The sequence below is a fragment of the Rhinolophus hipposideros genome, assembly GCF_964194185.1.
Source record: "Rhinolophus hipposideros genome assembly, chromosome: 2".
Classification (NCBI taxonomy): Eukaryota; Metazoa; Chordata; class Mammalia; order Chiroptera; family Rhinolophidae; genus Rhinolophus; species Rhinolophus hipposideros.
Window position 1 is genome coordinate 89,428,567 of NC_138048.1, and position 24,877 is coordinate 89,453,443.

The window sequence follows — 24,877 nt, forward strand, 5'->3', positions numbered from 1 at the left end:
ATTTTTGTTTTGTTGTAGTAATGTGCATTAAGACCAAAGTAACTAAGCCAACACTAGAATAGTAACTTAGTTACCAAAGTAACTAAACCAACACTAGAATAAGAAGTATTGGCTTATGCTAGATTTATAACAACAGTACCTGATTACATGGCTTCAAATTCCTAAGGAAGCACTAAAAGGAAATTTTAATTTACTGAGTTGATAGACATGCACATAAATTCATATGATTCTTCAGATCTAAGATATGTCTCTAGTAATTGAGTTTCATGAATATTTCTAACTCAGCACCTGAATGGTCAAGGATGTTATAGACTCAGTAGTTCCTAAATTAAAAATTTAAATGACAGGAAAGCATGTTTTTGTAGTACATATCATTGTTCATTATGTTTCTAACAGCATTACGAACAATGGCTCTCCCTGAGGTTGCCCTGTAATGACTAAAGCTTCTGGGAGAATGAGGAAAAGTACAACCGGCTCTTGAATGAGGTAGGTCACGTATTCTATAGCACAAACATGTTTGGAAAAGAATAAGTAAATCTCAGGAGAATTTGGCCAACTGCTCATCCTTGCATTTGAGCCAGGTACATGCCCACACAGATGCCAAGGTGTCATTTCTGAAGAATTAGGAGGACAAACCTTGGATTCAATGTTGTCTTCCTGGAATTGACAACTAACCATTACTCAGAAAAACAAACTGTTTTTGCCTGCTACCAAAGTGGTTATATAGTATTGGTTTTATTTTTTTCACTTTCAAATATTTTTTTATTATGTCCTGGCAATATTATTGATAGTGTTTAGGAGAATTATTCACCATCGTTAAGTAAAGTGTAATAGAATGAATAAATTAGTTAATATTGGATTCCATGAACATTCCAAGCATATTAATATAAAGTTGTAATACTTTTAAACATTCTAACAAGTCTCTTTTGTAGATCATTGCCATGAACTGAATGTTTGTTATCTCCAAATTCCTGTGTTGAAATCCTATCCCCAATGTGATGGTATTAGCATGTGGGGCCTTTGGGAAGCAATTAGGTCACGAGTGTGGAACCCTCATGCATGGGACTACCTCCCTCATTAAATGGATTCCAGAGAGCTCGCTCCCCCTCTTTTCATTATGTGAGGATATAACCAGAAGTAGGTGGTCTGCATCCCAGAAAAGTGTCCTTGCTAGAGCTGAACTATGCTGGTACCTTGATCTCAGATTCCATCCAGCCTCTAGAACTGTAAGAAATACATTTCTTTTGTTCATAAGGCACTCAATTTACGGTACTTTGTCATAGCAGCCTGAACTGATTCAGACCACCATATTTGCCACTTTTTGTTTTGGAACACATGTGCATGAACCCTGCTGTGACTGAGGCTGATGCCACTGTCTAGAGGTACCCATGTGAGAAGTCACTGAGTGTACATCGGTGCCTGGAATTCAGACTGTCCTGGAGACTTATTAATAGACATGTGAAACAGATGCTCCCTGGGAATTGCAGACATTTCAAAGGGAATGGGGAGAGGGTAAGAGTAATTTGTATATTTGGGAAATACAAGTGTATGATTAAGGGCCCTGATGTCACTTTTCAAACTTTGGATTTCAAATGTTGCCCCGTTGATGTTTCGGAGCCTCTGGAGACTCAACAATTGATTAATGCTGGAGATTCCATTGGGGTCACTCTCACTGAGATCACCTTTCTGTTTGGGGGGTGGAAGAAATGTGTTTTGAGTTTTTGGATCAATGTTGAACTTCTTAGACTGATCAGTTTGAAGTTCTTTGAATTTTTTGTTTTAATTGGGGAGGAGATTTTAACTTGTGATGGACCTCTCTCCTGCTTGCCATCATCAGTCATGTGGTTTGGTCACACCTGGTTTGAGGGCATTTGGAGGCCAGCGTTATGCAGGCCCAAACATTTCTCACATAATCCTGTGGTTGACCTTGAGGGAGCCCTTCGCTCCTGACTGATCTGAAAGCAGTTCTTAAACTTCTCATTTTGTTCCACTAAAGTAGAACTAAAACGTATTCATATGAGAAAGTCATTTGTGTCCTGGGATACCTTATACATATCCACAGGGAAAAACAAGGAAAGTCATTTATTAAAAAAAAAGAAATTAGTGAATGCTTGTTGTTTTCCTCTTGATGCTCAATAACTCTATAATACTTTTAATGCAATTTTGTTGAAAATTTTTTGGTTTATATCTCCTACTACGTTATATGAAAAAAACTAAGACACCTCCCCACCCCGCACCATGCTCTCCAAAAGGAATATCTAATGCCACTCGTATTCTATATTTAAGATTACCCAAAATGTGCTATCTGAATTTACTGATGATCCATCCAGATATTTCCTAGTGATGGAAAAACAAAGAAAAAAACCTAGCCTTTATCAGCCAGTCCCCTTCAAAAATATCATATCTAAAAAGAGCCTCTGGAGGGCGGCTGGTTAGCTCAGTCGGTTAGAGCACATTGCTTTTAACAACAAGGTTGCAGGTTCGATCCCCAAATGGGCCAGTGTGAGCTGCACCCTCCACAACTAGATTGAAACAATTACTTGACTTCGATCTGATGAGTCCTGCAAAAACACACTTAAAAATAGTAAAAGTTTTAAAAAATAAAGAAAATAAAAAGAGCCTTTAATAATTTGTTTACCTGGTAGGTCAAACAGCTGTCCGAATAACTGCTGAGCAGGTCTAGTACATTGGTATGTCTGCCCTGAACTGGTATAATCCCAACCTAAAGATAAGAAACTATATTCTAGGATGTCTATATAACCATATAGAGCATAGTTATTACTATAATTTGGATTTTCTGAAGTACAGAAACCAGGGGGTTCCCCCTTGCCAGTAACAGCTTCAAGGACTTGCTAGCTTTTTGGATGTTGGAGATATTTGGGACAAAGGGGGTCTACTGAGATGTAGGAAATTATATCCAGTGTTTATGTTAATCCACTGATATTCCTTCCCAAAGAGGTACCTTTTCATGATAACTCTGGGCTACACAAATATGTGGAAGTAAGAGGGCATGAAAGGAGAAAGAAGCTCTGATGCAGAATCCTAGTTCTGCAGGCATTTGGGGAAGTAAATCAGGTCATTGGCCAGTGAGGATTATAACCCTCAACCTGGACTGTTGGTAGAAAATTCCTGCCCAAATCCCTCATCCTTCCTTCCTCTGTGCTACCATGACACTCCAGTCGCTCTTTCACTATAGCGTTCATACAGCCATTAGTACGTTTCTTTCTCCACACAGGACTGTGACCTTTTGGAGCCTCTCTCTGACCACAGCCACCCCAGTGACACTCTTTGAAAGGGTTCAGTGGGCTCAGCAATACTCCTATCCAACTGAAGATGGATCGATCATTTTTCCATTCAAAATCCTAGCAGTGCCTGTTTCTTTTGGACATTTAGCTAGTGAAGAGACTAAAAAATCCATACCCTCTACAGAATTTATTAATTACCCATGGTCTGTTATTAAATAAGTATTTTTCATGGTTATATAAGGAAAAAGAAAGTGACAGACATCATTACAATTATTTCAGAATTCTGCTTTTTTGAGTAGGGTGGGTTTCATAACCTTAAAGTCTTTCCAAGTATTAAAATTTCTTATTCTGAAAGGCTTGTCCTTACTGGAGCAGGATTGACCCCTTTTTTCAAGGAAAAGTCCAGAAAATGTTTAGAATGTACTTGTGGCTTATGAAAACCAAAGACAGGGAGGTGTTAGAGGGAAGTGCACTGCCCCTTTAAACTAAAGGATTGTATTAACAATCCCTGGGACATTTAAAGCAGTATAATGGCAAAATACCAATTCTATTGAAGTTCATTATGAGAGCTTCCTCAAAGTTTCTATCCTGGACTAGATACAGATAAAGCTCTCATAAACTTCTTTCCCAAACCAGGAAACTCTAGCATACTTGGGTGGACTGTTTTAATAAAGACTCAGTGAGATTACGGAAAAATGCCTTTGTAGGTCTGAAAATGAGTCTTGCTGCTAATGTAAGCCACGGGTCACTGGTAGATGACTACAAAGAAACATATTTATATCCAGGAAATCCCCAGATATTCAGAATATTTTGCCTTGATGGTTTTTCTCTGGAGCTGCAAATACTGAGATTGAAACCCATTGGGAAAACCATGCTTCAAATATTCTCTTCAATTTACTCCTGTGGCAATTTAGTCAAACAAACTGCTTGGAAGTAATCTATTTGCAGAACCTAGGTGGGGAAATGCCTGCCACATTCTATAATTCACTGAGCAGGTTTTGGCTCCCACTCAGCCAATCCATCTTAAATAGTGGCTAGTGCCCTGGATCTATCTAGCAATACATATGATCAAGCAATTTAGCACAAAAAAAGAAAGGCCTCACAACTTGGCATCGCTCGGACATTAATCTCTGAGAAAACCAAATGGATCCAACTTTCGCCAGAGTTTAATAGCAAAGCTGTCACATTTTACACAAATGAGTCTCCGGTCTGTTAGCGAATGGACAGGGGAGCCCGGGAGGAGCGCAGTGGAGGAGGTGGAGCTGCTGACGGGACCATTTTCAAAGTGGCTCCAGTGTTTAGGGGAGGAGCCGGGATGCTTTGCAAAGCGGGAGAGACGAAGTAGTTAACAATTATTACTCGCAAGGGGCCGGAACCTTGGGATGCGGGTATATAAGACGGCGCTTCCAGCCTAAAGCCGCTGCTGCTGCTGTGGTGAGAGCCGCGACCAGGGCGCACGGGCTCAGCCCTTTCATTCGCCAGAGGCCGGGGACAAGGGCAGAGGGGGCCGGTGAGGTCGAACCTGGGGCTGCTGCCTCACCTCTGGGACAGACAGACACGGGGCCACCTAACTTCTGTCCCCTCTCCCTGAAAGTGCACCGGTCGGGGCGTGCGCTCTAGCCCAGCACACCCGCGCGCGGCAGCAGCGCGCCAGGCGCCAAGTGCCGCCAAAGGCGATGCGCGCGGGGGGCCGGGAGGCCGGGCCTGGGCGGCGGGAGTAGGGCCTGCGGGAAGGCAGGGAGGGGCAGGGGTTAGAGCCCCGGCTGCGCGCTGGGCAGAGGCCGCCTTTGCTCCACGCCACACACCTGCCGCCGCCGCCGCGCCGCGATGAGCCGCGTGGTCTGGCTACTGCTGGGCGCCGCGCTGCTCTGCGGCCACGGAGCCTTCTGCCGCCGGGTGGTCAGCGGTGAGTCCGGCGGCCGAGCGGACGAGCGGGAGGGAGACCGTGGGGCGCGCGAGAGGGTGGGGGCCGTTGCGAAGCAGCCTGTCCTGGGAGGGAGGCTCTCCCGGGGACTGGGAACCTGCGCAGGGAGGAGGCGGGGAAATGGCTTGTGTCCTGCTTTCTTCTCCGCCCCCAAAGCACACGTAAAAAAAGTTTGATTTTTTTGCAAGTGCTTGATTCACCAGCTGTAAAGCGAGCTCTGCTTCATCCTAAGCAACACCGCGTTTTCCAGGCGTCATCGCCACTTTCTTTGTAAGAGAGTTGGCCCCAGGGCAGGGCCCAGCACCTGCGACAGGGGTGGGGTCCCGCGGAGGCAGAGGGAGCCCACCGACAGGAGAGCCGGGGCAAGAATGCTAATCCCTGCTGTCCTGGCTCGACGTCGGTCCCCTCACCGTGTTCCCTCGGAGGATTTCTAACGCCAGACCTGTTCGCTGTGGGTCGCTCACCGACCCCGGGGACACCGCCTTTGTTCTCAGGACTGACAAAGAACAGGGGACTGGCCTTTTCTTTGCACATCTTATTCCAAGTTGGGGACCTCTCAGAAAATAAAGTGGGCTGGAGTTGGGCTGAGGTGTACACGGTGACGACTGCAGGTTCGTGCACACAATAGGTGCCCAATTAGGTCGGTGGGGTCAGTGCAAGGGAATTGGATCAGAATTGGCAAGCGTCCCAGGGTTACCTCTGAGTTTTTCTTTTTCGTGGACTTTCACTCTCCTATTGTTGAGCAATTTATGTTTGATTCACCTTTTTTTTTTTTTTCACTTTTTGGGAAGGTCTCTTAAAAAACATGAAGATTCTCAAAAGCTTAGGATGCATGAATAGATCCTTACATGAACGTTGAGCATAGATATCTACCTTTATTGAAATCTCTTGTGACGCTCATTAAAGTGTTGCCATAAATATTTGTTAAATGTATGTGGGCATGTATTTTAAGTGCAGGAAGTTTCTTTGATGTTCTAAAGCCCAAATTCCTTTTCACATTCTGCGCATCTTATAACAGGTGTCACTAGAGGTAGAGATAGATGACAGATGACAGCAACTTAATCAGTAGTGAAGCCAGACCTTTAGAAGCTGGCATATTAAGCTTGATTGTTACTGATTTCCCTTCAGCAATATGCAATGTTCTACGTCTTCAGAATATAATTCTTAAATGTCTAGTTACCAATCACTATTAACTTTTTGGCCCTCTGCAGACACTGGAATTAAATACATTGTGAAGTGTTATTTGGAAATGCATGCTGCTTACATTTTTTGGGGGGAAGAAAATCAAGCAATTTATAAAATGAAAACTTTACAGTGTTACATGAGGTTGTTACGGCAGCCGTACCATTAGCTCCCTTTACCCCTAATATAGCTTTGAAGACAAAGTTCACTCTTTAGAATCATCTGAATGTATGAATTACATATCTGACTGCCTTTGTGTTTATCAGAATTATTCTTGCAGATGAATGAACAGCAGAGAACAGGCTTTGATTGAGCATAAGGTGTTTTTTAAACACATGGAAACACTTGTCTGACTTAAATAGTATCTTTTTGGTATATTCTTGTTTGTGTGCCTTAAACTTTGCAAGGGAGAAAAAAGATATAGAATAAAAATAGTACTTAAAATATTGTTGGTGAAAGTTTATTCTGTATCCTATTACTGCATAAATTGTTGCAAGCCTTTTTCTGTGTTTTCCTATTAAGTATTTATAGGCATCTTGTAGGTGACATCTGGAAAATTTCTAATTAACTGAACATGATCTATTTGATTTAGCGTAAATGATGATGTTTACTTGATATTAAAGCAGTTATGTTTTTTATGAATAATTTAATTGTCTTTGGCCATAAAAAATTCACATTGACATTTAACCATTATAAATTGATTTGCAATTTTGTCCTTTGAAGACTAATTTTTAGAAATACATATTTCAGCCATAATCGCAGAGTACAAAGCAATTTAACCTGGGCATTTTGGAAGTAGTAGGTCTTCTTGGTCACTGTTAAGTTTTGAGAGATGCATTAACTTTTTCATGCCACTAGGGACTATTTACCAAAATTCTCAAGTGTCTTTTTGACTGAAACAAGCTCTTTGGGGCCATTAGTATTTTTAGGAATATACCCACAATATGTGGAATACCTTTTCTATTTATTAAATATCAGTACAACTATTTAGTTGTAGAGCAAAGGAATCACTTACCTCAGAAAAAAAAAAGACAAAGACAGAACATACAAAGTAATCCTTTATAGAAATTCTCTTCCTCTCAGTACTTTAAAAAAAAAAGTACTCTAAGATATAAAAAAAAAAAGTACTTTAAGATATTCAGTAAGATACGTTCTAACAGGTTAAAATGCATCACCCTTTTAAAAGTTGAGAACTTTATGTATAAACAAAGTGAAAATATTTTAACAAGAAATAACATTTCAAACAACTTCATCATTAGTCTTCCCTGTAAGATTTAATAGCATCTAGAAGTAATAGAAAAGTATTTTTATAGGTTAGTGGCCATGCTTCTTTTGATACATGAATATGCAACACAAATAAATATATAACCGTGAGGGTAACAATCAGAGAGTAATTAGTGAATTTATGATCCTAAGTTGGAAACTGCTTTTAAGGCCATAGACCTACCTATACTGATTTGTTGCTGAACATAGGTGTGTAGAGAATACCTACGGGGGCTGCAATCATTTAATTTTATAAAGTGACTGGTGGATAATGACATATTCTTTAGGACAAAAGGTAAGAGGATTTTACTAACGGGGATATGGGCACATATGATAAAGAAAAGTTCAAAATTCAGGTCTTTAAGATGGGAAGATATGTTTGAGGAGCTGCACAAGGATATTTTTAAAGATTTGAAATGTTTTCAAGTAATGTGTTCTTTTTTTACTTTCTCTTTTTCATTTTAGTGCACAAAGCAGTGATTCCCAACCTGTTTATGCTGCACAACGGCATTAATTGTATTTCATGGTACCTCCAGATTTCTGCAGAACACTTTAATATGCATTAATTTGAAGTTATGAAAATTGGCAAACATTTTACGTAGGAGACTGGATGATTTAGAGACCTCCCTTTTGTTACACAGAATATTGCAAAATCATGGTAGCGTCCAGTAGCCTACAGATTAACATAACAGCGAAGGAGATACAAAAAACTGTTATCCCAGCCTATGGTACTCTTCCATGACATCATCAAAAGCATAAAGTGATGACAGTGCAGTTTTCAAAGATGCAATTACTTTAAGTATCTCTTGGGCAAGAAAGGAACAAATTAATCTTATTACTAGTCATTTAATAAGCTGCACATTTATCATAGCCATTAATCCTTAACTGCTGTTTTCCAGCATTTTATGGTTTTGTTTTTATAACTTTTCCTGAGGATGGCAATATCTACTCCATTTATAACATTAGAAAAGTGGCAGAATCACATAAAGGGGTGCAAAGCGGAAATCCAGCTGATGTTCTCACTCACAGCTTTTCCTTTTTTACAAGTGTCTCCTGTGCTAGGCACTTTGCACACAGGTGGACGGATGTACACAGCAGCCAGGAGAGGTGGTTTCTTGCACGGTTTCAACATATTACTGATGCTGTAACATGGCCAGAAAACTTGACTAAAGTAACCCTCCTTGTAATTGGGAGAAAAAAAAATCAGTTTGGGCCTTGTTTGTTTTATCTGGAAAATAAAAGGGCAACATAAAACAATCATTAAGCACGTAGATAGTCTGAAAATCTGAGATCAATGTTCCAATATTAATCCAGTGTCTAAATGTTCAGTAATAGAAAATTCACAATGTGCTTAGAAACAAACTCTCAAGGCACAATCCCTTGTATATGTTAGTCACCCAGTAATCAATAAAGGATCAATGCTAATAACTACAACATAGGAAACACGAATAACATATATATGTGTCGATCCCTTTACACCTGAAGTCTTTCACCTTAGAAAACTATTATATTTGGGACATATATGGAGGCAGCATAAAAATCGGGGTAAACTCATGAATTGTAGAGGCAGATGGCCTGCTTCTAAACCCTGACTTTATCACTTAGGAGCAGGGTGACTTTGGGCAAATTATTTAATTTTTCTATGGCCACCTTTATTTTCAAAATAGGATGAGAGCTTCTGCAGCACAGGGTTGGTTGCAGGAGGGTTAAAGGGGTTTGAACACAGTTGGGCAGGTTGTGTCTTCACCAGGGGTGGATGCCAGGAAGTCTGAGAGGGAACTCAGCACTGCAAGCCCTGTGCCTGAAGCTGAAGCCACCTAGAGGGAAACACTTTTTTTTTTTTTAAGCTGAACAGTGTGTATCAGCAGGAGAGAGAGCATCTTTTCCCAATTTACCCAAAGGTCTGGATTGTGCTAGCAGTGAGACCCTGCATACTAAACTATTGATAAATGTCAGGCTATTATTATTTTCATTGTTTCTTTAAAACTCAAAATCACTCTCACTTTTTAGGTAAGAAAACAGGCCAGGAAATTTTAAGGAATGTCCCCAGTGTACCCACAGTTCAAATATTGCTCTGGGATGCCACACCAGTACTTATTCATTGAATGCTTGAAATCTTAAGTCACACAGTTACTTGGCTTACCATTTGTTATTTAGATCTCAATTTTAAATATTAGGATTAAAAAAAAAGTCTCATTCCCTTGTCAGGAAGCTTGTGGTATTTCCTAGCTGGAGAGGTCGGGCTTGCAGCTGCCACCAGCATCCATAAAATGACCCGACACTGCAATTTGGGTTTTGTTTACCAATTTAGGAAAATGGATTCCAGCACAATCTTAATTGTGTACTATCCAGTTAATGCATTGTAAAATTTCTGTTCCAAAAAGAAAGTTTGTTATGACAAAACAATTTATTTTATAAAGGAAAATTCTTAACAAGTGGGTGTAACGTTGAACACTGACAGCAGAACATGAGATCAATAACATTCCCTTTCTTTCTAGTTCAGTAGTGTTGGCATTGCCATCAGAGGTCATGTTACACCGTATACTATAGCATCTGCATACTTGCCAGTGTGATTTTGAGGGGAGTAAGAGAGAATTAGGAAAAATGAATTCCTCTGTGGGATTCCAGTAAAATGCTCCAAGTCCAGTGAGTCTGGTTTGGGTTTATGATAAACCCAAATGTATTATGTAGATCCCTTTTTGTACAACCTGTTCTTTGCAACCTAAGGATAGATCATAATTGAACAATAGGAATTCATAAAATGTCTTCTACATTTTTACTGAAAAATCTGATGTAAATTCAAATTTATTTATATTCATAATATATGACTATAGTGTGAGGTGCAGGAAAAATGTTATTACTTTCTTAACTGAGGACTCAACTGTCAGAAAGTTAATAAATATAAGCAAAATACAACCAAATCATAGATCCCTTCTATTCAGGAAGAAAAAAGTAAAATACATTTATGAGTTTGGCCCCACTTTTAGGCCATTGCCAAAAGCATTTAAAACTTAGCCAATATTTAGCTCTAAAGGAGTTTTAAAGACTAAGAGAAGAGACAAAACCACATAGTCATAGAAATGGTAGCAGAATCTTAGCTGTGACATTGGTAGGAATGTTTATTTCAATAGGCAACACTGAGAAGTATTTCTAAATAAAAGTTCATGTGTATATAGTTGTGTGTGTGTGTGTGTGTGTGTGTGTATGTTTGAAGCCAATAGGTGTAGGCTCCTACCTGGAAGGTCTTTTCTCTGTCTTGTAAATAGGCCAACAAAGGACGTTTCTCACTCCAGATGGTAGGAAACATTTAATAAATAATTTTTAGACAGTGTCGAGGTAGCCTTCATGTAATAAAAACTGTTTTATGGTTATCTAAATATTTACCTGCATATTTTATGGTAAGTAAAATAGTAGATGGAAGATTAGATGTAGTAGGTGGAAGTAGATATGCTAATGAAGATTAGGATTCTTATATTTCAAAATAGTTGATGGATGATTTTATCTGAATATGTTATTTAAAAGGTAAGAGAAAAGGAAATTCTCCCTGTGGTCTCACAGAATGAGAAGGGAGGTAATCATAATGGTTCTCTAGGAAGATTAGCCTTTAGAGAAGTGGGAAAAGTTGCTTCCAGAAGATCCATATTAATGGAACTTTTCTGGGAATTAGGGCAACATTTGTTTCCCAGCTGTTGGAGTTCCACTGCAATTACAGTCAAATGGGACTAGCTAAAATGACAGTGAGAAGTTCAATAGCTTCCTCTTTCTCTAGTTTTGCTGAAACTTGGACCAAATTTGCACAATAAGGTGGAAATAAGTATTGAAAAACAGTTGGATGGAAAGAAATTCGGTGTCAGCTTTAAGTGAATAAACACACATACACACACGCACACACACACATACACACACACACACACACACACAGGATACCAAAAAATGTATACACATTTTAAGAAAGGAAAAAACTGTATTAAAATAGTAATAATAAAAGATGAATACGATTGACATTTGACTTTTGCAATTACAAGAGGTGCTCAAAGTGGTTACCATCAGCGTAATTTTAATACAGTTTTTTTCCTTTCTTAAAATGCGTATGCATTTTTTTTGGCAGCCTCTGTATATATATGCCATAAAAAACTGCAATGTATCCATAATTTCCTGAAAACTGCCTTGCTAGAGCTGAACTGCTAGTGACTTTTCAGTTCAAAATCTGTGGACACAGCTGATATTCAGTCAATACATTTTGGAATTAATATCTATCTGAAGTTGGTAATTGGCCACTGTCCTGACCCTCTGAGAGTCTCCCTGCAGTGCAGCCACCACAGTCTCCACATGCTGACCCAGGACCCCTGCACCACTCCATCACCCACAGCCATGGCGAGTGTTAAGGCGGGCTATCGTCCAGAACCTGTGAAGTATTTGCTGTTAATTATTTTAAATGTAATCCCCGTCTGTGGATTTTTCTTTTATTATTATCATTTCTCGACAGACTAACATTTATCTACAGATTAAAATTGCTGATACCTAATAGTGGTATTAAGAATTTCCTCATGACACTTAAAGCCGTTGTGCATTTAATTAGAAGTGCTATTTTCATTTTATAAACAAGTTCATTCTCATCATCGTTTTTGTACATTCATTTTTCAATGTATCAAAAATAATGAATAGAGACTTTTAGCATATAAATCGTACCTGTGTACCCTCTGATGGCCTTGTTACAGAAATCATTTTTACTTATTAAAACTTCTGGCTAATGTTTTTTCTTTTAATTTGAATTTTTGACATCTTGCAAAGCAATCTTGTCGGACAAGTTTAATATTTTAAAAGTGCTGGAAACAAATCCAAGTCTGAGAGTTCTTAAAGTGAAAAACTAAACAAGTTGAAAACTCAAGGGAATGCAGTTGAGGTATTTTGAGACTTAGAAATATGTAGGAGACATAGAAAATGAAAATGGAAACAGAGCTTGATTTAAAACTACAGGCAAAAAAATCATTAGGCTTAGTAGCATTGTTAGAATATTACCAGAAACAACAATTTTAAATAAGGAAGGCATCACAAAACCTAATAATAAATTAGGAGAAATTAATAATAATTATAATAATAATTGTATTAGAATCAACCATTGGGACTTCCATAATCATCTCTCAAGGATTATTTCAGACGGGTTTGTCCATTTGAAATCTCTTTAATTCTAGTTTCATGTGGTCATTCATACTAGAGTGTTATTTTTCGCTAACAATTGGTTGGGACAGTCTGTTAATTTGTTCATATTATTCAGTATGTTCCTCCTGGGGCTAAATCACAGTTAATGAGACAGAGAGGACAGCTGTTTTACTTGCATTGCTGGAACTTCCATTTTATTAGTTGGCTGTTCTCAGCTTGTGTCAAGTTATTGAATGCCTGTCATTCAGACACCATTGTGAGGTCAATGACCTTGCACTGATTTCTGCTCCCTCCTGCCTCTGAGTGTCATCATAGGTCATTAATTGCTGGTTCTGGGGGAGGATGGATGTGATACCAAAACTGGCTCAGTGTGGTGTACTATAATAAAGAGTACAGACCTTGAATGCTTTAACTTTTAGCTAGTGTTTATGTCCAGTAACACTCTAGCCCTCCACTACTGACAAATGTTCTCGATTGGCTACAAAATTAAATACATAGTGAAGAAAGCCATCATGCAGGATGAATCATGCAGATGAATCCTAAGAAAGCAGTAAAGCTGTGCCTTAATTTCTTAAGATAAAGTAATTTAACTTAATTTTACATAAAATAGTAAGATAGTGTGTATTCCAGGGCTAAAGCTGAGCTGAAATCAGGGAAAGACTAGTGGAGGCGATGGACAGCAGGTTGGAAATAAGGAATAGTGACAGAGAGGGGTTCCTGGCAGCAGAGATCAGAGGTGAGCCAGAGAATCTAATGGAAAACAAAACAGCTTGACCATTCAGCACATTGTCTCCATAATCTTGCCATACATGTTTGGTGGTAAATGGAGGAAGGTGTAAACAATAGAACAATAGGAATTCTATTCCTATGCACTGTAAATCCCTCATACATATAGTTTCACTATGATCTGATATAATCATGCATATTTGTTGTTATATTACATATAATCAGGAAAATTCATTCTGCCTAACATAGGGGTATGTGGAATTAAATTATGAGAGTTTTTTTTTTCTTTTAATCAGACTTTTTGTTTTGTTGCCTATGTATTTAAGTCTTCATGTTTGTTTGTTTGTTTTTTGTTTTAGGCCAAAAGGTGTGTTTTGCTGACTTCAAGCACCCCTGCTACAAAATGGCCTACTTCCAGGAACTGTCCAGCCGAGTGAGCTTTCAGGAGGCACGCCTGGCTTGTGAGAGTGAGGGCGGAGCCCTTCTCAGCCTTGAGAATGAAGCAGAGCAGAAGTTGATAGAAAGCATGTTACAAAACCTGACAAAACCAGGAACAGGGATTTCTGATGGTGATTTCTGGATAGGACTTTGGAGAAATGGAGAGGGGCCTGCATCTGGGGCCTGCCCAGATCTCTACCAGTGGTCTGATGGAAGCGGTTCCCAGTACCGGTGAGTAGGGTCCTGAAGAGGCGAACGTGCTCTGGGGAACTTGGGAGGGCAAAAGGAGGTTTCTGTTACCCGTAGAGGATGGCAGCATAGAAGGAGCAAACTAACCTAGGTGTGTATTTGCTGCTCTGTATTTGCAGAAACTGGTATACTGATGAACCTTCCTGTGGAAGTGAGAAGTGCGTTGTGATGTATCATCAACCAACAGCCAATCCTGGCCTTGGGGGCCCCTACCTTTACCAGTGGAATGATGACAGGTGCAACATGAAGCACAATTACATCTGCAAGTACGAACCAGGTAGGAAGTGTGGTAAGTCGATACAGCAGATTTTGTGCACATTTGCTTGTATCGAGTTTTAGCTTCAAGATTCGCTACCTTTGCTCTTTTGTTTTCTGCTCTGAAACACGAATCACTTTGCAGCTTGTCCTGTCGCTTTGTGTACTGAAGCACATGGTATTCTATAGAACAAACTACCGGACGAGTTAAATAGAAGTAGAGTAACTAGAAACTATAGAAACGAGAATAACTAGAAATAGAAACTACAGTCACTAGAAATAAAATTAGGGAGTAACTAGAAGTATCTGGAGAGGTGTCTTTAAGAGAACATAGTCATTTCTAATCTTAAGGTCAAATTGTGCCTTTGTAAATATGTTTTATGAAAAATAAATCTATTTTAAAGTATTTAAAATATTTAGCATAATGTGTGTGAAGTAGGTCTATGTAACCATGGAACCTATAGCTTTACATGTCTGAGCAACAGTTCTTGAGGGGCTTATCTGGGGAACTTAAGGGAACAAAGGACCTTTCTCCTGGAACATTAGCTTATTATGTCATGGATACTTGGCACGTGCTCCTCAGTGAATGTCAGAACTGGTCATAGCTCGTTGAACCATAGTTAAATGAAGTAGAGGCGTTCACCATGTTCTTCCTATGATCGTCATCTTTTGAAATGTTCCTCCTTAATCAGCTTTCCTTGAAGTCTCCAACTTGTGGCCATTTGCAGCGAATGGAAAGGTTGCATCGACCTGAATTACACCAGTGTGGTTTCCTGTGGAAATAGTAAATGTGAATTACCTTGAATAAGACAGCAAATTGATATTTGACCAAAAGAGAGACTAATCAAACTGTGTACACTCATTTTAAAAAAAATCATTTAAGAAAGTCGAATTAGATACTTAGGCTTTGGGATTTTGTTTTTTTTTCTGTTTGTCTCCTTGGTGTTTGGAAGTATCCTTTTAACTCTTCTGAGAGACTTGACCTCATATGTTCATGGAAGGCAATTATAATCAAGTACTGCTGTTTCCATTATTCTCTTGAAATTACATGATTCCATTTCTCATAAAGCACAAGGGATTATTTGGATTAGATTTACTCTTTCTCATGTTTATCCTGCTCTTGAGTATATTAGCCAACTTTCTATATCCCTGGTGAGTTTATTCTTTAAACTCCTCAGTTGCTAAATCCATCATTACCTTCCTGGAAGCCTTTACAAAGCTAAATCTGTTATGCTCTTGTGTTCTTTGTCTATTTTTTTTCTTAGAAAAATACAAAGTTGGCATTCTCTGGTAGTTTAAATTTACAACAGTATGTACTCGAAACTATTAAATGAAACAAAGCATATTATAGAATCTTCTTAATACAATATTATCTTCTTTCTTCAAGCTTTTAGATGAACTCTTTGACCCTAAGTACATTTGTTTATTTTATTTTATTTTTTTGCCTTCATAGTTACCACATTATTCAGGACGGTATTAACTCCGGGATCTTCTTGACTTGTTTTATATTAGGTAATCCAGGTTTGTTTACTAATGGAAGAGCATTGTAGACATAAAATTATTTTTTCCTTCATCCTCTATATTCTACCTAAATCTTCAAATATCTATACTTTGTGAACAATATTCTTTTGTGTATTTATTGTTTTTGAAGCACATGCACAGTTGTACAGTTGGTCTTATTAATGTACTTAGAGTTTTTATTCTTTGATTTACTTTAAATATTTTCACTTTCAACTATTTATTTTCTGTTTAGTTAACGTTCCTTGAGCTTAGTGTTTTATTTATGAGGGATATTGGTTTGATTAAATTCCTTTCTTGTGGAGTCATTGCTTTTTAGTGATGAGTGGTTAGCTTTTTAGTGGTGAGGGAGTTGGAGGATTAAACAGTGGGACTAATTAAAATTTACAAATTATAACACTAATTATTTTGAACTCTATTCTTCAACTATACCAGAACTACTGTGGGATTTGAACTTAGTCTCATTTTTCTGCTCCAATACACCATCTAATAGGATGACTAATGATATTCAGACTGGTAAAAATTTAACCTAGCTATGCAGAAACTGAATAATTCACTTCTGACTTTGCTCACTGTCTTCCATACCATTTTATGTTGTTGTCCTGTGAATTGCATATCTATTCTTTAGGTCTACCAATGTTATTTTTATGGGGATACATCTGAATCTAATTTTTGTATTTATTAAAATTGCACTATACATTCTTGTTCTTAGACATTATAAAATAGTGTCTTTGGGATTATGTTTCTAAAAGTTTGTCACTTAGCAATTGCATTAACTTAAATTTTATTAAAGTTGTTTTTAAAATAATCAGTTCTATGTTGATAAATTACCTAGTATCTGTGTTATTTGTTCAGCAAATAACCAGCTGAGTGTAGGCATAGAGTAGGTAAGTTCTGTAGGAGAATGAGTGTAGGTAGGGTAGGGCTGTATCTGAAACCTAGAGGGGGCTATAAGAGTATCAGAGTGAAATATGTAGACCAGAATAATAAGTACCATTACAGGTTGGTATATGATTAAACTTCCAATGAATAGAGACAATGTGGCCAAATTAGAGAAGTAAACATTGCATTAAAAATGATTTACTCTTCTAAAAGTAATATAAGATGCTGCATGTGTTTTTTCTTTTCCATCACTTGAAAAAACTAAACAAGAAATTGTATTTTGGGGACAAATGAAAACAAATTTAGAGGGCATTTTCTTACTAATTCAATTTCCATTCAGTGAGCTATTAATTTAACAAATAGAAGCTAGAAACAAAACAAAACAAAACAAAACTAGGTGACAGAGCCATACCAGATCCTGGTAGGGTATTTCAACATTTGTAAGGGCATGACAATGAAAGAGATCTCACCTCATAAAACCAGGGAAAGAAATAACTCACAAGCCTAAATTTATTATTATCTTTTAAAGAAGTAGACACTGTTGGAAAGCAAATCTAAGAATGCCATTGTTTGCATAGGACAGAGACATGCTTTAGAACATTATTATTTGAATCATTAATTCCAAGTGCAATCCATATACTGTCTTCTGCTGATAATATTTTTATGAGGTGAAACCTAAATATTGCACTGATATTAGCAACAAAGTCATCTTTGCTTGTCATTGAATTCTAGTTAATAGCTCACATTCTTATGATCACCGATTCTTGCTTATCTTTGCCTAGCGTTGTGCCTACTTTGTCATTATGGCCTGTAACAGGCTGTCATCAGCATAGACATGCTTTTGATTGCTAAATGCAGTTTTGGGTCACAAGGATTCACCCCGTGGATCCTTGACTTAAAGATAATTAAACGTTTCTAGTTAGATAATTTCATGTAAGTTTAAATTCAAAATATTGCTTCTCGCTGTAAATTGTGCAGAAGTCAAAACTCTGATGTTTAAATGGTTTCGTAATATAAACTTTTATTTTCATCTGTTTGCATTTCTCTTATCATTATCAATGATGCCTGTACTTATTATCTGCAGAGATTAGTCCAACAGCTTCTGGAGAAAAGACTTATTTTACAAACCAACCAGGAGACACCCATCAAAACGTGGTTGTTACTGAAGCAGGTAATTTTTTCCTGTGTCTTTATCTCCTCTGTCAAGAACAGAGGTTGTTCATATAAACTCTGCTTCAAGTTGGCCCATCTTTTCTTGTTGCTTGGTGAAGTGGTGCACTAAATATTAAACTTCCAGTGAATGGGCCTATGGATATTTACTTTTGAACTAGGTTAGAACATCTGGGGTGAAGCTAGTTTTTAAATAGAAGAACCTATTTTTGTTTTCTTCTCATTTTCACTTCGAGTGGAAACATCTAGTACTAAACTGAGTAATCCCCATTAAAACCTGAACCTACAAGGAGCTTCCCCGACAACAGGTAGGCGTTATGCTGTCAGTTGGGACATTCAGTGGCCTTCAAACAGTGGTGTGCTGCTAAGTGTTTAAGGGTCGGCTAGGGTGAGGTAGGTATAAAATAAAAAGCCTGATTTGTAGACTTTGCAGTTTTCTGTGGTATACGAACTCCCTGGATGATTTCAAGCTACCAAAGTGACATCACTGAAAAGCAGGGTGGGAAGAATGCATACAGTGAGCTCTCAAGCCAGCTGCCTCTAGCACACCACTGTCTGCAAAAGAAATAATGAAATCCCGATGCAAATCGCATGTTAGTCAGAAATCATGGCCCTATGCCAATTGGACAGAACTATTTATCTGACAGCTTTGTGAAGATTGAGCCAAAGACCTAGAGTCTCAAAATCTTTCCGCCGGTGGTCCAAAATCCATGAAAGAGTAGGAAATACGTTCTCTTTTTCTTTACTATTATGTAGAAGGGATTGCGATGGTATTTTGAAAAAGAAAGAAAATCGTGAACTTTTAAAATCCTGAAATCATCTACTGGAAGTTCAAGAGTAGGCAAAAACAGCAAATTATTCCCCAAATACCCCATCACTGAACTGTATTTAATTCTTTTTCTGTTAAGAAAGGAATTGATATGCAGCTATATGGATAGTTTGGTCTAAGTTCAGTCCACTTTGGCCAGAATTATTTCCATTGATAATGATGATGGCTTTTGATTTGCTAGGCATCTGCATAGTTTTCAATTTGCTTTTCTTGTACGGACATGATGTTAAAACTTAGCACTTTTCACTTTTCAAGTGCCTGATTTTAAAACCGTTTAGAACATCTAAACCTAATTAAATATAGCAATAAATCATTACATTAGGAATATTTTCCCTCTTATGACATTTCAAAAAACGTTTAATAACATAATATTAAGCTGTATTGAACTTCAGTTTTTTATTTTACCAAGAATACCCAACATTATCAAGTGTTGGAACAGGATTTTAAAATGATTTATTTTAGAATTTAATTAAGATCAAGTCTTCATGACTCTAGAGTCTTGTGTCTTAGGGTTATGACTGTATAATCAGTTAATATTTACATATTTTGCTTTAATCCCAGGGTGTCTGGCATATCATCATGGAACTGAACTTACTGGTTAGGATAATATCATATCAAATAAATCAACAGTTGTTTTAATAATGATTATTTTTTTTTAATAATCAGTGCTTGTTTCTCTAAAGAAGGATTAATGAAGTGAGATAGCTAAGATTATTAATACATTATGGAAACTAGCTGCTATCTGATTTGCAGATTTCATAATAGTTCTGGAAATATGAACTTGGAATTAGAGCATGGCAACCAGTGCAATATGATTTTGTTTTCCATTTTTAATAAACATGAATATATTATTAGATTTTTCAGCATCTAGGAAAGAACCTTGCTTAGAATCTATTGATAATAGTTCTATTTTACCTTAAGTTTTGGAAAATTTTTGTACAATTTTGGTGTTAAAAATCCTGACTCCATTGTCTTTCTACGCTAAGACTGTTTTCCTTTTGTAGGCATAATTCCCAATCTAATTTATGTTGTTATACCAACGATCCCACTGCTCTTATTGATACTGGTTGCTTTCGGGACCTGCTGTTTCCAGATGCTGCATAAAAGGTAAATAATTCATATATGTAGAGACACCTTGAAAAGTTTTAGATAAGTTTTCAGAATTCTTAAAAATGTTAGTACAAAATTCTATTTTTAATTTGCCTGAAGAAAGTTCTGATTTTTTGTTACCTGTCAGGACAAATCCAGTCTATACAATCCAATAAAATATACCTTTTTATAGGATTCATGCATTATCTCATTTAATCCCCACAGCCAAATGAAGTAGGTACCCTTGTGTTTCTGTTTTTCGGTTGGGGAGATGGTTGCCTAGATGGGTTTCCCAGTTTGCCTAGATCTCATAGCTAGTGTGTGTGGTAGAAATTCAAATGCTTGTAAGCCTACAACATATACAACTGTACAATACTCTCTCTTGTTTATTAAGGATAAGCAGTGCTAAACCTTTTAATCTTGACCTCAAGTTGTATGCATGACTTGAGTTGTGCAGGTGTACTTTGTAGTACCTTTTCAAAATTTCAAGTCATACCTTTCTGTTTGATTTCAAAAGGATCTCTTAAGTATAGGAAATGCAGGACAGTGGTAAAACTAGGTCACTTTTTAGTAGGCATCTTGAAATAAAGTGATGTATCTTCACAGCAAGTTTCTTGGGAGTATTCTTTTACATCTATTGCCCCATACCCTTGAGTTACAGGTAGAAGTTTTCCATGTGTGTCCAATGGTCAATTAAATTAAAATAATTAATCTATGAAATATAAATACGTATCAAATGAAAAGATGCTGGGTTTGAAAAAGAGCGCGTTAGCTAGAATAAACTGGACATCTTTGCCTGAGCGTTTCCACTGGAAACTGATCAAGGGAATGCCTTCATTATGGAGGGGCCTGCAAATAAGTCATTTTTCATTTCTAGCTTTACTTCCGCTTTCCTTTTCCTGAAATAAATCCTAAAAAGTCCACTAAGTAATAAAAGCTCTAGAAAAAAATTCAGTAGGTGTAAACTCTGAATGGTTTACATAAAATTTAAAAAGGATCCAACCTGTGATTTACTGGCTGTTTAAGTAGGACATTTTGAATAATAGTAATAAATAAAGTCTGGCAAACTGATACCATATTTTATGTTCTCTTGGCTTTCCCATGTATATATAAAACACAGTTAAAATTGGTTTTCAATATTTTGTACAGAATAAAGACCATAGTAAATATCTAGCTTCTTCCCTTAATTCCTAAGATTGACAATGGAAAGATGGTTTTTCATTATGTAAAGCAATGAAGTAGAGGTAGGATTTGATATAAATCCCCCCTCCCCTCATAACCCAGCCAAACTATTACGGAAGATCTTTAAATAACAATCTAGCCAAACTATTACGGAAGATCTTTAAATAATAAAAGTGACTTGAAAAATATTATGTAGATATTCTCATTTCTAAGATAAAATTCACTAAAGTGCCAGTAACTGAATTTTCTCTAAATTTTGTTTTCCTTCTTCCAAATAGTGTGTTATTGTAGAGAGTCGACTCATTCAAAAGTCTTCCAGGTTTTTCCATCTTGAAGATCTGTGGAGTTTTCATTGTTTGAAATTCTGAGAATGAGAAAATAAGCCAAAACAGAGTGCCTCTAGGTGCCAGAATTAGCTGTAGTGCTTCATTCATTCGTTCTTAGATCCTCCCCCTTTTCCTTTCTTCCAGGAAAGCAAGGAGAAACTTCATCAAAGACTCCACTCCATTATCATCTGAGTGCCTTGCAGAAAGTTTAAATTCCAATATGGTACACATGATGGTTTCTATCATTCCATGTCATGTTCACAATAATAACTGGTTTCCTTAACTGGTAGTAACTCTTAAATGAAATACTAATGCTACACACAAACTACATGAATAACTTAACAACTTTTTTTAACCATTCAAAATATTTCATGTTTTTCATAAATGTTGCTTGATTTATTCCCATTCATGTTAAATAACTTAATAGATTAAGATGTGTTGATCTTACTTATTTGGATGCAAATCTTCCAAACATATGATTTGGGCATCACATTTTATTCATAATTTTTCACAGTTAAATTCAAGTCAGTTAAGTAATACTGTAAAATTGTACTGCTCAGGATTGTTTAGGAAGAGTTCTCTTCTTTCTTTGAAGGACATCTGCAACATCTGGTAGGTAGATGGAGAGTGAATGGAATGGGGTCAAAGGCATGCATGTGGGGATTGGAGAGGATGCTGTTGGAAGGAGCGTCTGTGGGAGGAAGGCAGTTCAGAACACTGTAAGCGGGGACAGGATCTGGTTAGTGATGACGGCGAGGGTTCATTCTCAGGAAGCTAAGCCAAAAGGAATCTAGAGCTTATAAGTAGTCTGGCATAGGATGACTTGGGTACACTCAGGACAGGCATTTTCGCAGGAGCCCCGAGAAGTGGCCACTTTGTAGAGTTAGAAGACAGCACATCCGTGGCAAACACTGGAAATGTGCGCCTGAACTCTAGATCTAACAAGCGTGAAGTTCAATCTCAGATCTAGGGGAACTCAGATACCCATAAGTTATCAAGAGCTGAATCTGCTTTGAACTACATTTGTTTCAGAGACTAAAACAAAATTAAACTTTCAGGGGTTACGGTAGGTGACTTAATTCTAGGACAGGAAAACGATGGGAGGATGGGAATAGGAAGGTCCTTACTCTTAGGACAAAAGTATTATTTTGATGATTTGGCATTGAATACAGCATATGTTAATGGAAGAAGATTCAAAAAGCAACATTTCAAAAATCACAGACCAAAGAGAATGATTTATTACAATGAAAATTTTGGCATTATGTCAGACGTGTGTGTGTGTGTGTGTGTGTGTGTGTGTGTATGTGTGGTTCCGAATTTTAAACTACAAAGGGTCAAACAGAAAATGATCTATTTTATTTTATTTTTTATTATTTCATATGAACTGTTTACCATCTTCACATACTGGATTAATCTAGAATTTTTTTGTAGGAATTAAAAAAATATGCTGGTGAGAGAAGGACCCTATTATACTAAGGCTCCAAATTTCCATTTGGACCAAACCATGCCTAGTTTGAGAGAAAGTCTCATATATTGAACTTACTTCTTCTTATGTCTTTCAGTAAAGGAAGAACAAAAACTAGCCCAAACCAGTCCACACTGTGGATTTCAAAAAGCGCGAGAAAAGAAAGTGGCATGGAAGTATAATAATTCATTGACTTGGCTCCAGAAAAGAAAACAGTTTTATAGTTCTGGATCTGTATAAGGAATGCCATCAGAACATTAGCTTGGAATGGCTTGAAATCTCAAAGGATCTGCAAGATGAACTGTAAGCTCCCCCTTGAGGCAAATAGTTAAATAATTTTTCTATGTTTATTTCATTTACAAAATATGCTGTGCTAATATTGGAGTGAGACATGCTTATTTTGCTAACTGATGCACCCAAACTTCGAGTAAGTGGAATGGACCATGCAGATAAAATTGCCATCAACACATCAGAAGAATGTGGGTTGGAAAGAGTTATTATTATTATGTTTTTTTTTTTACTTTCCATAGGTTGTAATCTAGTTAACGTAATGTAAATTGTATTGAAATTTACGGTGTGCAAAAATATTTTACCTTTACATAAGTGTTTGATAAAAATGGACTGTTCTAATATTTATTTTCATGGTGTTTCGTTTTTCAGTACATGCTATTTTGATTAAAGGAATTCATCACCGTTGTCATCTGAATTCACACACATATAAATCTATTACCATAGAAAAAGTTTTCTTTCTAGAAATGGTTTATCTTCTTCCAGTTTCTCTGCATTGGGTCAGACAATGTGTAGGAAATGTCTTCAGAACTAAGAAGCTATTTCATTAACTGTGGTATTAATCTACTCAAATATTTTATCTAGAGGCAAGACTTGTCTAATTTCAATTGTGCAAGACATGTGCCTTACAATTATTTTTAGTTTAAAATTCAACAGATTTTGTATTAACTTTGTTAATAACTGTATAAACAATAATATACTCAATCTAGAACACAAATGTGGCATACAGAATATAAATCATATGTCTTCACACGTTGCCTATATAACCAGAAGTAGCTCTCTGAGGGTTCTGGAATCAATTTGGTCCCTCCCTTGCACAGAAAACAAAGAGGGTTGTTTGGTGTCTGGGATTGCAACTGGAGGCAGGTAGCTGCACAGTTTGCCTAAGAAGGTTTTTTTCTAGCTCTGTTTAGCCTCTATTAGCATATAAAGGGGTTTTACAATTGGGGCCAGGTGAGGGGTCACATAGGTATGGAGAGAAGCACAGCACAGGAAAGAAACTATGGATTAGAGTGAAAATGGGCTGGAGGGCATCAGTGAGCATGTTTGTTATTGAGGGTTTGGCTAGGAGAGTAAACTGGGCCTCCTCTCTGTCTTATCTCCTAGTGTCTTTCAATGCTTGTGACTCCTTCTCAAGAGAGAGTTGTAACTATCTGGTCTTCAAGTGTTCCTGTGCTCCTTTGAACCAAATAAAAAGTTCTTGTTTCTGAAGAATGATCCTTGGTGGTGTCTGAATCTCTCTAGTGCACAAAACACAGAGATATTTGCATCAATACGTGAAGAATGTAAGCAAATTACTGTTGACGGGTAGTGAGAGTGAAAGTTGTAGTCAAAGAGCCGTTGAAACCTCATCTTTTTCTGGTCAGTCTTTTTGTTAGATAATAAAGAGCTTTTCTGGAGGCAACTCACAACCAGAGTTGGTTGGCAAAACTAACAGGCAAAACAAAAATTGGTGGACATTGGCCTCTTTTCAACTGCTCAGACACCAAGGGAAAGGACAGCTGCATTCTAAGCTTAGAGCCACCCACATTTAGCACTCCTATTTCTTTTCTTGGCTACCATCTTTCTGGGCAGAACGGGAGACCAGCTGCTGGGGTCTACCTCTTCCCACGAGGCTCCCACCCCGCATTTCTTCCTTTCAGCAGTACTGATGGAAGGAGACTGGGGCTTTCCCCATTGTCTCTG

The 24,877-nt window shown here is 37.6% G+C and overlaps 1 protein-coding gene across 6 annotated transcripts; it reads left to right on the forward strand.

The window, feature by feature from the left end:
* Window positions 1–438: 438 nt before the first annotated feature.
* Window positions 439–24,408, forward strand: CHODL (chondrolectin). 6 transcript variants are annotated; one of them, XM_081075010.1, is made up of 7 exons: window positions 4,665–5,151; window positions 13,860–14,169; window positions 14,307–14,464; window positions 17,927–18,013; window positions 19,846–19,948; window positions 21,583–21,661; window positions 23,001–24,401. In XM_081075010.1, exons 1-7 carry the CDS (start codon window positions 5,073–5,075, stop codon window positions 23,001–23,003), a joined length of 819 nt encoding a protein of 272 aa, XP_080931136.1. In that variant the 5' UTR covers window positions 4,665–5,072; the 3' UTR covers window positions 23,004–24,401. The 6 variants fall into 6 exon arrangements, with proteins under 6 accessions (XP_080931138.1, XP_080931139.1, XP_080931137.1 ...); XM_081075012.1 differs by lacking the exons at window positions 4,665–5,151; window positions 21,583–21,661 and adding an exon at window positions 439–486 and having other exon boundaries at window positions 14,307–14,476; window positions 23,001–24,408; XM_081075013.1 differs by lacking the exon at window positions 21,583–21,661 and having other exon boundaries at window positions 4,563–4,679; window positions 23,001–24,408.
* The last annotated feature ends 469 nt before the right edge of the window (window positions 24,409–24,877 follow it).